Source organism: Danio rerio, chromosome 4 (genome assembly GCF_052040795.2).
Source record: "Danio rerio strain M-AB ecotype USA chromosome 4, GRCz13ab, whole genome shotgun sequence".
Classification (NCBI taxonomy): Eukaryota; Metazoa; Chordata; class Actinopteri; order Cypriniformes; family Danionidae; genus Danio; species Danio rerio.
The window spans coordinates 52,359,315-52,375,218 of NC_141024.2; the positions used below are offsets into that span (position 1 = coordinate 52,359,315).

At 36.0% G+C, this 15,904-nt stretch overlaps 1 protein-coding gene across 1 annotated transcript; it reads right to left on the reverse strand.

The window, feature by feature from the left end:
- Window positions 1-6,831: 6,831 nt before the first annotated feature.
- znf973 (zinc finger protein 973) lies at window positions 6,832-14,223 on the reverse strand. The gene is given in 3 exon segments (NM_001111155.1): window positions 6,832-8,303; window positions 13,315-13,464; window positions 14,189-14,223. Coding segments are annotated over 2 exon segments (1,038 nt in total). The 5' UTR covers window positions 13,400-13,464; window positions 14,189-14,223; the 3' UTR covers window positions 6,832-7,350.
- Between the last annotated feature and the right edge of the window lie 1,681 nt (window positions 14,224-15,904).

Genomic DNA, 15,904 nt, shown 5'->3' on the forward strand with positions numbered 1-15,904 from the left:
CTACAGTGGTAGAAACGCGGAACTTTGTCTCAAAAGGTCTGCTATATGAACCCTAATGTAAGTTTGCTGAGAGAGAGAAAAGTAACAGAAACGCCCAACGTGGGGCTCAAACCCACGACCCTGACATTAAGAGTCTCATGCTCTACCAACTGACCTAGCCGGGCTGATGAGATGAATGTATAAGAGCTAAACACTGTTTACAGTAATACCTTCCCTACCCGTGACAATGTTCGGCTAAATCCTGATTTCATCTTGTAAAGCTGGACAGAATGTGGCCCAGGATCTATGTCCAGTGCACGTGTTAGCAGTTACAAGGCAGCAAAATGCTTGATCCGTCCCTGGGTGGGCTTGAACCACCAACCTTTCAGTTAACAGAGAAACGCACTATCCGATTGCGCCACAGAGACTTAGTGAAACGTGACCTACAGTGGTAGAAACCCGGAACTTTGTCTCAAAAGGTCTGCTATATGAACCCTAATGATAGTTTGCTGAGAGAAAGAGAGAAAAGTAACAGAAACGCCCAATGTGGGGCTCTAACCCACGACGCTGAGACTAAGAGTCTCATGCTCTATCGACTGAGCTAGCAGGGATGATGAGAAGCTTTTTTAGGAACCAGAAACCTTTTACAGTAATACCTTCCCTACCCGTGACAATGTTCTGCTAAATCCTGATTTCATCTTGTAACGCTGGACAGAATGTGGCCCAGGATCTATGTCCAGTGCACGTGTTAGCAGTTGCAAGGCAGCAAAATGCCTAATTCGAACCTGGGTGGGCTTGAACCACCAACCTTTCAGTTAACAGCCGAACGCACTAATGGATTGAGCCACAGCGACTTAGTGAAAGGTCACCTACAGTGGTAAAAACGGGGAACTTTGTCTCAAAAGGTCTGCTATATGAACCCTAATGTAAGTTTGCTGAGAGAGAGAGAGAAAAGTAACAGAAACGCCCAACTTGGGGCTCTAACCCACAACCCTGAGATTGAGAGTCTCATACTCTACCGACTGTGCTAGCCGAGCTGTTTCAAGAGCTAGACACTGTTTACAGTAATACCTTCCCGACCCGTGACAATGTTCTACTAAATCCTGATTTCATCTTGTAACGCTGGACAGAATGTGGCCCAGGATATATGCCCAGTGCACATGTTAGCAGTTGCAAGGCAGCAAAGTGTGTAATTCGTCAGTGGGTGGGCTCGAATCACCAACCTTTGGGTCATTATATCTTGTTTAATACCCATTTTATTCATTTATACTATTCATTTTATTTATTTACTCATTTATATTAATATGCGAATATGTCTCAATAAATAATTAAAATTTTGTTAATTAGTTGAGTGCTATAGGTCTTACAAAAGCCTTTTATCTAAAATTAGCGTAAAAACTCTTAACTGTACATAAGCTCATTGATCTCTCCATTTTTCTTCTTAAAATAGGTCTCTGGTAATTCATCTTCATCGCCCAACTTTTTTTTTTTTCAATTATTTCAATGCAGTTATTTGGTATTGCTTTTTTCAACTCATGACATTGTCTTTGTAATTTTGCTTTAACAACTCTTTTATACCCATCCTCCACAATTACTTTTAATGGTACAAATCCTTTTATTACTTCGTATAATACATCTTTAACTTGTCTTAATCCTCCGTCCCACCATTCCTTAAAATATAAAACATTTCCTTCACTTAAAATTGTTGAATTCAGTAAAAGTGGTTGTTCTAGAATCTGCGCCCTTGCTTTTGGTATAATCAACAAATTTTCTAAAAATCCCCCTCATGATTCTAAGACCTCAACATAAAATTTTGGCAGACCTGCTATCATCCGTTTCTTCATCTTCATCCATAAAACATTACATCCCATATTAAAATGTCCACATTTCTTCAAATAATAATCCAACACACTTTTCCAAATCACACCCATTTTCCCTTCCAAAAACCTTTGAATAATCTTAATTGTTAATGCTTTCATTTTTAAAAAACTATCCAAAAGTCCCAGACCCCCTTCTTTTACCTCCCCAATCAAAGTATAATAAGCAATCTTGGCTCTTCTATTTCCCCACAAAAACTACATCAATTTTTTTATAGTATACTTCAGGCAACGCAGTTACACCTAACACATGCCAGACCTTTGACAACATTAAAGCATTTAAGATGAATACTTTCCCTTTTATCGTCAAATTCTAGCTTTCCAAAATCTCTGTCTTTTCTCAATTCCATTTAAAACTCTCTCCCAATTTAAAATATCTGCTTTATTAGAATCCATCCCCACCCAAATTCCCAAAATGTTTGTGTTCCTTTTCTTCTTTAAAGGGTATATGTTGTGTTATTTCTTTTACTCTTCCCACCCTCATGCATAAACTTTTTCCAACATTAACCTTAGCTCCTGATGCTTTACAATATCACTCTAAAATCCCCAACGATGTAGTATCATCAGCGTATTGATACACAGCTTCTCTGTTGTCATTGTTTTCTATTTGTATCCCTTTAATGCTTCTATCTGATTTTATTGCCAATCCCAGTGGCTCAGCTACCAGTGTGTATAATAAAGCAGACAATGGACATCCTTGCCTTATTGATCTAGTTGGTTGAAGACATTCTGTTTAAAAAAAATTACATTTAATACAAGTTAAAATATCTGTATAAAATTTTTTAATCCATTTTCTAAAATTTTCCCCAAATCCAAACTCCTTAAGAATTGCAAATAAAAAATCATGCTCTACCCTGTCAAAAGCCTTCTCCAGATCTAAACCTATTAAAACCCCCCCTTTCTCTTTTTCTTTCATATAGTAGACAATTTAGCTTACCCAATTCACCTGTACCGCATGTTTTTTCGATTGTGGGGAAAACCGGAGAACCCAGAGGAAACCTACGCGAACACTGGGAGAACATGCAAACTCCACACAGAAATGCCAACTGACCAGGGCACAGTACTGTGTGTGTGTATGTGTGTATGTATATATATAAAGCAGCTACTTTTTTTCAGCAAATTATGTACCCTTTAGCCCCTTCACAACCCTTTAAATGTTTATCTTGCATAAACTTTTTTATTTATTTATTTATTTATGTTTTTTTTATTAATTTAATTTTTATTTATTTACTTTTTTACGGTAAATACAAGTGTCATTACTATACGCGTTTTTTTTCCCTATATTTGTGTCTGCCTATTGTTGTAATTGTATTACATCTTGCATGTTTATGCATGTAAAGCCTACTTGGTTTGCATATTTTTTAGACAATTTAATAAAAATAAATTAATTAATAAAAACATAAAAATTAGATGTAGTATATAATCCCAAATCTTATTTTTGAAAAAGTCGGTGGTAAAGAGTTTTTTTTAAAGTGTGGCTTTAAGATTCATAAACTCATATTAGGCTAAAAAAATTTCCTCTTTCAGTTTTTATTTGCCCACTTAATAATACTGGTTAGTAATAGTCATAAATATATACACACACACACATGTAATATATATATATATATATATATATATATATATATATATATATATATATATATATATATATATATATATACATACATACCTACACACACACACACACATATATATATTTACACACAATATATTTAAAAAAAAAATTATGAAATATGGAATGACCTATGGGGGGCATAGATTCCCTGTGTTACACCACGGTTTTTAATTATCAGCAGTTTGACCACAGAAAAAAAAAAAAAATAATAATATAATTTTAATATGTATGAAAAGATAACCCTTTCATGATGATGCATGCAAAATATGTATTGCCTATTTAAAAATTATCTTAGAAAATGTACCTGTCATTTCTGAGCTGACATTATCCTTCTATTCAGATGGCAGTACTAAGAAATAAATGTTTATGGTCACATGGCCAAACTACCCAATCATGTTAGACCTGCTCTGAACTCATTTAGACATCTTAACTTTTCATTATATATGAACATGTGCTTTATAATAAGAGTTGCTTTTGAATACTACAGAAAAATATGCAAGCAAAAATTGTGGTCACAATTAGAGATGTCCCGATCTGGAAATTCGTCCGATATCAGTCCAAAAAACTATATCGGACTGCGTTAAAAATCTCAGATAAAAGCAGTCCGATACACTCTAAACTCCGTTACAGCTATTTTATCTAGCAACATCCAGAGCCAGCATGCAAAGCCCACGTGATCACAATACTGCTTGATAGCAAAGTCAATAGAAATCTATTGTGATGGTAGCACACGCTGACGCTATCAACAACAACACATGTCTATGGAACCAGATTAGTCTCAAAAGAAATTCACGCAAAAGACACGATGTACACGTGTAGCCAAATTCACGTGCATAAAACTAAATTCACGTGCATAAAATATTTATATTCACAAAAAAATTTTACGAGCACAAAATAAAATTACATTTTTTATAAAATACGTTTCACAAATGCAAAACACCATTTGCAAATGTAAAAGTGTACAAAAAGTTTTAAATGTTTAAAACTTGCAAGTTCATCCTGGATGAGAATGTGCAAATCCTCTTTCACGTATGACTCCCCCTGGATACGTGTGTGTGTGTATTTTTGAGACTTTCCTGCCAGAGTCAGGGTAACTCGTACCTTTCAGCCAATCAGATGAGAGCTGTATTCAATGAAACCAACTCTGCGCTTCTTTTGCGCAGACTGTTCCTCTCCAGCATGGCGAACGGAGAAAGCAGCAGTCGCACTTTTTTTCATTCATTTATTTATTTGACCATATCCTCACTCTTTTTATCCATTATTTTGACGCAGCTCCGCTTTTCTTATTGCAGCGCCTTTGTGGTCCAGTGGTCAGCACATTGGGTTACCATGCTCTTAGACCTGTGTTCCTGTGTTTTTTTCATTTTTATTGTTAAGACATATAAAACTGTAAGGTTGTTGAACATTTGAAGTTCTAAAGCAGCTATTTTCTTGAAAAAGACGTGATAGTGTCATTAGAAACTGAATGAAACAGAAAAAAAAATAAAGATCCTCACCTGAGTAAATATCTTTTTTTTCAGTTTCATTCAGTTTCTGATGAAACTATTACGTCTTTTTCAAGAAAACAGCTGCTTTAGAACTTCAAATGTTCAACAACCTTACAGTTTTATATGTATTAACAATAAAATTGAAGGAAAAAAGTACCAACTTCTGTGAGGTTCGAACACGGGTCCAAGGACATGGTAACACAACGTGCTGACCACTGGACCACAATGGCTCTGTAATACTGATATGGCCGGAATGATACTTATGATAACCAAAAAGAGTGAGGATATGGTGAAACAAATAAATAAATGAAAAAAAGTGCGACTGCTGCTTTCTCTGTTCGCCATGCTGGAGAGAAACAGTCTGCACAAATGAAGCGCAGAGTTGGTTTCATTGAATACAGCTCTCATCTGATTGGCTGAAAGGTACGAGTTACCCTGACTCTGGCAGGAAAGTCTCAAAAATGCACACACACGTATCCAGGGGGAGTTGTACGTGAAAGAGGATTTGCACATTCTCATCCAGGATGAACTCGCAAGTTTTAAACATTCAAAACTTTTTGTCTTATACATTTGCAAATGGTGTTTTGCATTTGTGAAACGTATTTTATGAAAATGTATTTTTATTTTGTGCCCGTAAAATTTTTTTGTGAATATAAATAAATATTTTACGCACGTGAATTTGGTTTTATGCACGTGAATTTGGCTACACATGTGTACATCGTGTCTTTTGCGTGAATTTCTTTGGAGACTAATCTGGTTCCATACATGTCTAACGTTACTGGTTTATTTACTTCACGCCAAGCGATCTTTACATTGTTTTGTATATGCTGCTAAGCAACACAAGGGACCGAATTGCGACGTAGCACACATCGTGCGAGCCTTAATTCCGTCATGGCATGTCTTGGTGCATCCAATGTACCTAATTCAACACCAGCGCTTCCCACACATAAGACTACCTCAGCGGCCCGGTTCTGTGTGCGTGAGAAAAGTTTATGCCACAGACTCGCGGGCTCTGCTGCTGCAGACCCACAGAGACACGCTGGACACCTGCTCTGACTTTAACTTTGAGAAGAGTACACGCAGAAAAAAAAGCCTTTTACTAAATAGACTGATCCAGCTCATTATTTAGGGTGAAAATACATTGTCTTTTTCCCGGACACGTCCTCTATTTGCGCCTTAAAAATGCATTCAGCCAGGATTTCTAAATCGCCTATCATGTCCCGGATTCTGCTTTCTTTAGCTGCGTTTCTACATTATTACAAGCAAACAGTGGCCGGTGAATCTCAATCTCTCAGCAGCACCAAGACTAGAGAGGGAGCAGATTTGACCTGTCAGTGGTGCACATGGATAATAGGAGTGAAATAGTGGATTTATTATTCTTTATTTCATTTTTTTACTTGAACACTCTAAAAGGAAATGGTTTCATGTAAAATGCTAAACATTTTTGCTGTTTTCATTGTCTGTTAAATAAGAATAAGAAGTCATTCTGTTGCTGATGGCCATTACAGTTTAAAAGAAAGAATGATATTACTTTTGGGGCAGAAGAAGATTCCCATGTTTAACTCTTCGTTAAAAAGCCCAGAAAGATAAAGTGCTCTGATAAACAGTGTCAGCTTTGCACATCAGTTTGCAGTTCTGTCTGTCTTTACATTGTCAAATTTTTCCGATGTGGACAGTTAGGGTGGAATCTGTGCAATATATTATGTAAATATAATGAATTTTCATAAATAAAATATTCTTAAAAGTCATATTATTGTATGTGCTGTGGAGAAAAGGTACGTTTCAATCCAGCTTCTGCAAGTATATTTATGTTAAACATAATATGTGCAATATATATTATTATAAAATTAATAATGTTTGGGAACATTGATACAGCCGTGAATCCTCTTTTGTGTGATTCAGATGTGTTCACTGATTAAACCTTTCGTCACAGTGTGAACACTTGTATAGTCTCTCAAGTGTAAAACGTCTGGTGCAGTTTCAATTTTGTAATAAAAGTCTTCTAACACTCAACGCACATATACTCTTTCACACCAGTGTGGATCTTCATGTGTTCATTAAGGTTTGCTGATCGGTTAAAACTCTTCTTTCACTGAGTTCATGTGAATGGTTTCTCCCCAGTGTGGGTCTTTATGTGTTTATTAAGGTCTGAGGAGTTACTGAAACTCATCCCACACCGAAGCTGCGGTCACACTAGAGTTAGAGCATGCAAAATTCTGTTGTACGGCGTTGCGAAAAGGAGCGGGAACAAACAAGATGATAAAAACAGTGTGCGATTGGTACATTTTTTAACATTTCGGTCCAGAGAGGTCATGTTTTGATCTTCAATTGGTCTCACACAGTCAAGTGATGCAATTTCGCAGGTCAGAGTCCGTCAGAGTTTCGTAGGTCATGGTTTCTCTCCGTTGTGGCTTACCATGTGTAGATTAAGGCGTGATGATTGGCTGAAAATCTTCCCACACTGAGTGCATGCGTATGGTTTCTCTCCAGTGTGTTTCCTCATGTGTCGATTAAGGTGTGATGAGCAGGTAAAACTCTTCTCACACTCAGTGCATGTGAATGGTTTCTCTCCAGTATGGATCCTCATGTGTAGATTAAGGTGTTCTGATCGGCTGAAACTCTTCACACACTGAGTGCATGTGAATGGTTTCTCTCCAGTGTGGATCCTCATGTGCTTATTAAGAGATGATGATTGGCTGAAACTGTTCCCACACTGAGTGCATGTGAATGGTTTCTCTCCAGTGTGAATCCTCATGTGTAGATTAAGGGATGATGATATCCTAAAACTCTTCTCACACTGAGTGCACGTGAATGGTTTCTTTCCAGTGTGGATCATCATGTGTTTACTAAGGTTTGATGAGCAGTTGAAACTCTTCCCACACCGAGTGCATGTGAATGGTTTCTCTCCTGTGTGGATCCTCATGTGTAGATTAAGGGATGTTGATAAGCTAAAACTCTTCCCACACTGAGTGCATGTGAATGGTTTCTCTCCAGTATGGATCCTCATGTGTTTATTAAGAGGTGATAAGTGGCTAAAACTCTTCCCACACTGAGTGCATGTGTATGGTTTCTCTCCAGTGTGGATCCTCATGTGTAGATTAAGGGATGATGATAGGCTGAAACTCTTCCCACACTGAGTGCATGTAAATGGTTTCTCTCCTGTGTGGATGCTCATGTGAATCTTAAGTTTGCTTTTGCTTGCCAAAATCTTTCCACACTGAGTGCAGGTGAAACTATTTTTGTCTCTCCTTTTCAATATACCATCAGTCTGTAAATGAGTTTTTTCCTCAATTTTAACATGATGTTCCTCCTCTTTACTCCCCTCCTTCTCTTCAATTAGGTCTGAAATAAATAAATAAAGGTTAGTTTTCATTAAGTCTTAAAAACTCTCATCAAAACACACACACAATGTAATTTTGATGCATGATAAATGTAAAATAAATCAGATCATAGTTTGTTTGGTACATTAACGTGTACACACTTAAGCAGATTCCAATCATCTTCATTTATCTAGTGCTTTTACAATGTAAATTGTGTCAAAGACACTTAACATAGAAGTTATAGTAAATTGAAACCGTGTCAGTCCAGTTTTCCAAGTTTCTCATAAAAGTATTTTTGGTCATATTAATAAGACACAGATTTGAAAGCTGTTTGTAGCTGACGCTGATTGGTCAGCTTGTAATGTTGTTTATTGTTTTGAATTTCATTATTTGAATGTGTATTGGTATATGTTTGTTACTAATTTCTTTGTTTCCGGTTGGCTTGAGTGGAAAGTCACATGATTCTCATTGATTGATTTAACCTGCAAGAGTTTGCATGGTCACTCAGGATAGTGAGATCTCAATGCAAGCACCTGTTTAATGCTCCTGCTTATTCTACAGCTGGTTATCAGGCCAACACGGTAAACTAAACATTGTTTTATATATTATTTGTTTATTTTGATGTCCTTTTGATTGTGTTGATTGTGCAGTTTTCACGGTGTTCAATAAATGAAACGCATGGTGGACATCAGTATTTGGAAGTGTGGACTGTTTAATAACCGGCGGGTAGTTACACTGTTAATGGCCTATTTTTATTTGTATATATTTATAATTACAACAAAATGACAGGGAATACTTTTTCATTCTGTGCCTGACTGGTTAACGCATCAGAAAAAAAAAGTTCTGAGGTAACAGCCAAACAAACAGCTAAATATTTACCTCTCAGACATGAGATATATCTGTACAGCATCTGCATAAACGCTGGAACGTGCACCTTTCCAAAGATGTATAGTAACGAAGTAGAACTACTTCACTACTGTACTTAATTACTAAAAGGCAGTATCTGTACTTTACTGAAGTATTAATTTTTTTTCTCCTACTTACACTTTTACTTCAGTACATATTTTCAATAAGTTTAATACTTCGATAAACTTTTTATGTGCTGCATCGTTACTCGTTACTAGGGGTGTCAAAATGATCGATATTGGAACAGGTTATTACGTACTAAAGTCATTTATCTCCACTGCGCGATGTCGCAATACTAGGACGGAGGCGAGGGTGAGTGAAGGCTGCACAGCACACGAGCCACTATTTCACTATACAGAGAATTGTATAGATTTGTACATTTGACCTGTTGCGCTGGCTTTCCTCTTCTCTTGTCTAAGCGATAATATTGGATCCGGACACAATCGTGCCTTTGGTGCGAGTTTTCTCCAATGTCTATTATGGATTACCTGTGATAACCGCGTATTATTTGTATTAAAGTACTGGCACTAGGGATGTAACAATATTGTAAATACCGTCATACCGCATTAGTAATTGTTTTCAATATTACCGTAGGCGCATGACTCAATAAAACTATATTTCTGAGAAAAGTTTGCTTAGGAAAATTAAGCGAACGGGAGGTAGCGGGAACTACAATTCCCATCAGCCTAGGTGTGGCCATCATTCTTTCCGGTCTGTTGTTACTACAGATCCAGTAACGCGGAGATGGAGTGTGTTGCTAGTAGAGGGGAAGAAAAAGAGCTGGAAATGATCGAACCTAAAGCGGGTTTTAAATCGGATGTGTGGAAAAAATTCGGTTTCTTTCTAAAAAGATACGATAAAGGAGAAAAGGTGACAGACAAAGAAAAAAACAGTATGCAGGCACAGCCAGACTATGGTAAAATATAAGTCGGGGAATACGACTAAAGACAGTCATGGTGACTGCAGAACACAGCACACTTGTTAGATTGATGCAGACATTGACTTGTACCATAAAGAGACCTCTATCTCACTCATGGCTTGTCCTCTCAAGTGGTGGAGAGACAATGCACAACGTTACCCACTGCTGTCAACCTTGGCTAAATCATATCTCTCTGTCCCAGAAACCTCAGTCCCAAATGAGAGGTTTTTTTTTTTTTCTTCTGTTGCCGGGGACATGCCCAGAGATCCCAGCTTTTACCAGATTATAGTTATATGATAATTTTTCTTAAAAAACCCATCTCTATCTAAGTGAGTGAGTGATTAAATGGTGAATGTGATGAGTTTTCAACAATACTAAATTGAAACTTTATTTGTTTTTTATATGGTTTAATAGTTTTTTGTTATTAAAATTGAAAAATTGAAGTTCTTGTTTCGAAACTTACAGATAGATGGCTAATTTGTATGTCATTGATATGTTCAGTGCTAAGGTAAATAAACACTTTTGGCACTTTTTTCGAGTCTTAGTAGTTTTAAGTAGTTTTGTTTTTCCTGTAAATTATTCAATAAATACCGTACCGTGCCATTCATACCAAGGTATTATCGTACCATGAAATTCTGATACAGTTACATCCCTAACTGGCACTCTTGCTAATTGTATTAATATTTATCACTGAGGGGTTCATAATTATGTTTCAGTGTATTACGGTACTGTAGTGATGACATCATGTTGTTTACGTGTTTAACGTCTAGGGCTGCAACTAATGATTATTTTAATGATCAATTAATCTGTTGATTATTTTTTCGATTAATCGGATAAAAAAAGCCCTTTCCAACCCTTTATTCAAAAAAGCTCATGCCTATAATAATAATAATAATAATAATAATAAACTGTTTTCAATCCAAATATGTAAATGTTTTTAAATGAAGATACTTACTAGACACATGAAATTCCATAAGAAATCACTTAACCTCAAACTTTAATGATAGTTTGCTTAAAACAAGCTAATTATTTGCCAATGGGGTGAGAAAATTTATCTTAATAAGATATAATCTCAAACAGCATCACTTCGTTTTCTCATGCTATTTTTCTTGTCTGGTCTTGATGTAATATTTTTTTAGATATATGAACTGGAAACGAGACAAAATGATTAAGAAAGAAAAGTTTTCTGCAGTGCAGCTATACATGACAACAGATGGAAAAATTAATGATCCAAAAAAGATAACATTCACACACTTGCTCATCATGCCATCAACTACCTGATATTCCAATTCACATAAACGTGCAAGTAATCGTGATTTATAACATGAGATGGACGTCTCCATGTTTACTTGCGGCCGCTGCCTCATTCATAAAAGCAGAACACGCAGGATTCAGCAGGTACATTCATAAGTTACTCCAAAAATACATGCAAGTAAATGTTTGGTGAACTTAGAAAAGCCTAGATTCAACTTTATAGTTACTTTCACTATGTGTAATGTGTATCTGATATGAATAAACACATCGGCAATTTATATTTGAATGGATTGTTAGACTTTCTTGTGTGTTTTACAAACTAATTGTCTTGTTTTACTAGTACTTGTGTGTATTTACATATCTAAAACATAAATGAATTATTAGGCAGTTAAAATGCTGCATAATTGAAACAAACGAATCGATAATGAAATTCGTTGCCAACGCTTTTAGTAATCGATTTTTATCGATTTAATCGATTCGTTGTTGCAGCTCTAGTCTCCACGTTATACTGTTGATAAACAGAAGTGTTACCGTCTCATGTTCATGCTGTACAGAGAGAGCATGTGAAAGTGAGTAATAAAAGACGCTGATAAAATGATTCGTTCTGTCTAGTGCCTAAGCTACGCACTCCAAGCTCAACAGGTTATGGGCCCAGGCAGCGAGACAAGCGATCGTTTTTAAGAAAGCGAAGTTAACACGTTGTATTCAGGTGCAAAGTTAGCAAAGATGGTAAGCAGAGCGGGAGGATATCTAGCACCGCAGTTTATGTTCGATGGATCAGAAGAAAAATTTGATCTATGGGAGCCGAAATTTCTAGGATATTTACACACTCTGAAGCTAAAAGAAACTATATTACATCAGCCTACTGATGCTGAAGCAGAGCAACTAGCCGAGGACAGGCGGAAGAACACTGATTGTTATGCTGAACTGATCAATGATAAAAGCCTATGACTGGTAGACACGATGCAGCCGATGACAGGAGAAAAGCCCTAAAAATACCGAAAGAGCATTATTCAGGCAAAAGTAAACCACGCATAATAAACATGTACACAGCATTGACTCAGCTGCACGAGTGACAGTAAGAGCGTTACAGACTATTTGATACGAGCAGAAAACAACATTACAGCTCTAAGGAATGGTGGAGAATTAATGAGTGATGGACTAACCATAGCGATGGTTCTCCGAGGACTACCGGATTCGTTTAGGCCACTAGCCATCCACATAACACAAAATGAAGACGATGTCATGTTTACAGTAAAGTAAAGTAAAGAAGACTCAGGGCCTTATCATACACCCAGCGCAATGTAGCGCAAGGTGCGGCGCAATAGTCCTTTGCTAGTATCAGCTTGGCGCAAGAGTGGTTTTGAGGCGTTTTTATAGCAAATGCATTAGCGCTCATTTGTGCGCCCATAAGCGTTCTGAGGCGTACTAAATGGGAGACTAATAATACATAAAATAATGACAAAAGACATGAGAATAAGTGACAAAAGAAACTCATTCCTGTCTTTCAATGAGTGCTTATGTGCATTCAGGAGAACTAGGCAGCACACTCAGGGCTGCAAGATGGATTTAATTTGGTGTTCTTATTATTAAAATATATCTGAATGAGGATCAAATGACTGAGATAGAGGTAAAGTTGGTTTTATATTGACACATTCAGACTTTTTGCCTTAATAATATAACTTAATAAAAGTATTATCTGCAAACTCAAAATAGCAAAATCATATAAGCAGCCAATTACTATCAAAGTACAGCATTGTTCACAGTCAAATAAACAGTGTTAATGTTATTTAGAAGTCACACTTGCATGCTAATTCCGAATATCGGATTCGTTGAATCGAATATTCAACGTAACATGGTAAACAAAATAGAGACTTCTAAATGAACGCATGAGCGAATATAAAATCAACTTTACCCTATATGACTGAGTTGGTTTTTGAGAATGAAAACTAACCTGTTTGTTCCTGCAGATCTTCCTGTTTGACTGTGAATGTTTCTTCAATCTTCACATCTTCACTCTCCTCTTTAATAAACGCCATCTTTATAACAGTGTGGAGATCAGTCGCTTCAGCAGGAGTTTTTCTCTGTGTTCTGACACTTTATCCTGTTTAAAATGAACAAAACAATAAAAATGTCCTGTTTAAAATAAATAAAACAATGAACAGAAACAAAATAACTTCTCTTCAACACTTGCTTCAACAGTTACAAAAAAAAAAATCAGGTATGTCTAATCATAGGGGTAAAGTTGGTTTTATATTCGCACATTCAGACCTTTTCTCTTAATAATATAATTTCATAAAAGTATTATTTTTTAACTCTAAATAGTGAAATCATATTAGCAGCCAATGACTATCAAAGTACAGCATTGTTTACAAACCAATAAACAATGTTGTTTAGAAGTCATTCTTGCCATGCTGATTCAAATCGAATATTCAAAGTAACACGGTAAACAATATAGAGACTTATAAATGAACGAATGTGTGAATATAAAACCAACTTTAGTCTGAGCTAGAAAGAATGAGCTAATAAAAACTACTACGTTTCTCATATATAGTGATGTACATTTAGAATGGAATGACATTATGCTTTTTAATCAATTAAACCTTCATTAAAACACCTATTACACACTGTTTCTGTTTCTTTAGTTTATTCAAACAATAGCCCTCATTACTAAGTAAAATAATACTACATAGTATAAAGCGTTAAAATAATGTTGTCAACAGCAGCATTATGCATTAACAGCATAATTTAGCATCGGATGAAAAAAGCCTGAAACTTTAATCAATCGCTTTATATACGTGTATAAGTGTAAACGCTTTAAAACAAACCTTTCTCCAGCTGAATCCAGCGCAAGAGCGGCGCAGACTTATGACGTCACACCACGCCAAAATAAAAGTCTTTTCTTTTGTTTCGCTTTTTTGCCACTTGCTGTTGCAGTCATGACTTCTTGACTACATTTATCCCTCGTTTTCCACTTTCTCTCCCTCTCCCCCTCTCTCTCTCACCTCACACACACACACACACACACACACACACAAATATATATATATATATATATATATATATATATATATATATATATATATATATATATATATATTTTTTTTTTTTTTTTTTTTTTTTTCAGTATTTGGAATTGGAAATCAAAACCTTTACTCTAAACATTTTTAAGACAATTAAAAAAAAACTTGTTTAATCCACTAAGACTAAGTGTGTAAAGCAGAAAAAGGTATAACAAATAAACTGATGGGTGTTTTGAGCTGACACTTCACAGACACATTCTAGAGACACAAACTTATATTAAATGCTGAAAATGGGTAAAATAGGTGCCCTTTAAGTATAAAAGTACCCATTACTACTTCATGTTTTAGTTTTACTAGCTTGGTCATTATCACTAAAAAGTGCCTTTGATGTCCCATGATTGAACAGTATTATATGGACATAATGTGCAATAAAGAAACTCTGATGTTTTGATATTGGTTAAACCTTTACGCACATGCAGGTAGAATTATCAGTGTTTTGAAATATGTTTTTGTAAATTTTTACGTCATTCTTTCATTGAATGGATGTGATTTTGCCATGTCCACACACTGCAGACAACTTCAGTGAGTCTAAAATGTTGGTAAATTAGATCAAATTAAAAATATTTGGAAATATTCTCACTGTCTTTAACAGGTTGTTTAACAAATCAATTTAATAACTTTTATATTATTTTCATAATATTATATTAATCATTTTGCACGTGTCCTTGAAATTGCTGTCCACCCTGTCATGATGTGGTAAATGCCCCTTTAAGACCCCTCTGATGTACTCATTGGCATCCTCATGCCCAATTTGCTTTTCTTCAGAGGAGGTGAAAACATCTGCTGTGCTCACAGTAACTATCTACACTTGTGTTTGCTTTTTTCCCTCATGTTGTGTTTGAAACTGGATGTTGTCAAGCTTAACATGTCCACCCTGTCAGAGTGAAATAGTAATTATTATTTAAAAAAATTCAGATTCAGAGATTAAAATACAGCTTATAAACTGTTTACAAAGAGCTTAAATAAGGAAACACTAGTGATGTGACTTTGTGCGCCGAGGCTTCAAAGCATGTTTAAAAAAAAAACGATACATCTCGCAGTGAAGCAGTGTACAGGAGCTTGATTCGTTCTGCCATCATCACGTGATCAGTGACGTCCGAAGCTTCATTTTTGCCTATACCCACGTGACTGCTTCACATTTTGATTCAAAGATTTAAACACCCTCATGGGTTAGTAAAGTGTATAGCGAGAGATTAGGCGTCGATTACATACATTTCTACTGTTTCACAGCACTGCACCTGTCCCACACACCAGTAATTAAATTAAAATACAATACTAATTTATAGTAAAAAGGTTTTGAACCATACTAAAGTGTATTAGTGTATTTTTTACAACTATCTTTAAAGAAAACCCCTGCATGTCGGAGTATAGTGTTTAACGGAGGCCAGCTGGCGAGTGCAGTCCAAAAGCATCACTTACAAAGCCTCCTCCTAGAGCATTTGTCTCCCATGCAGGAAACAC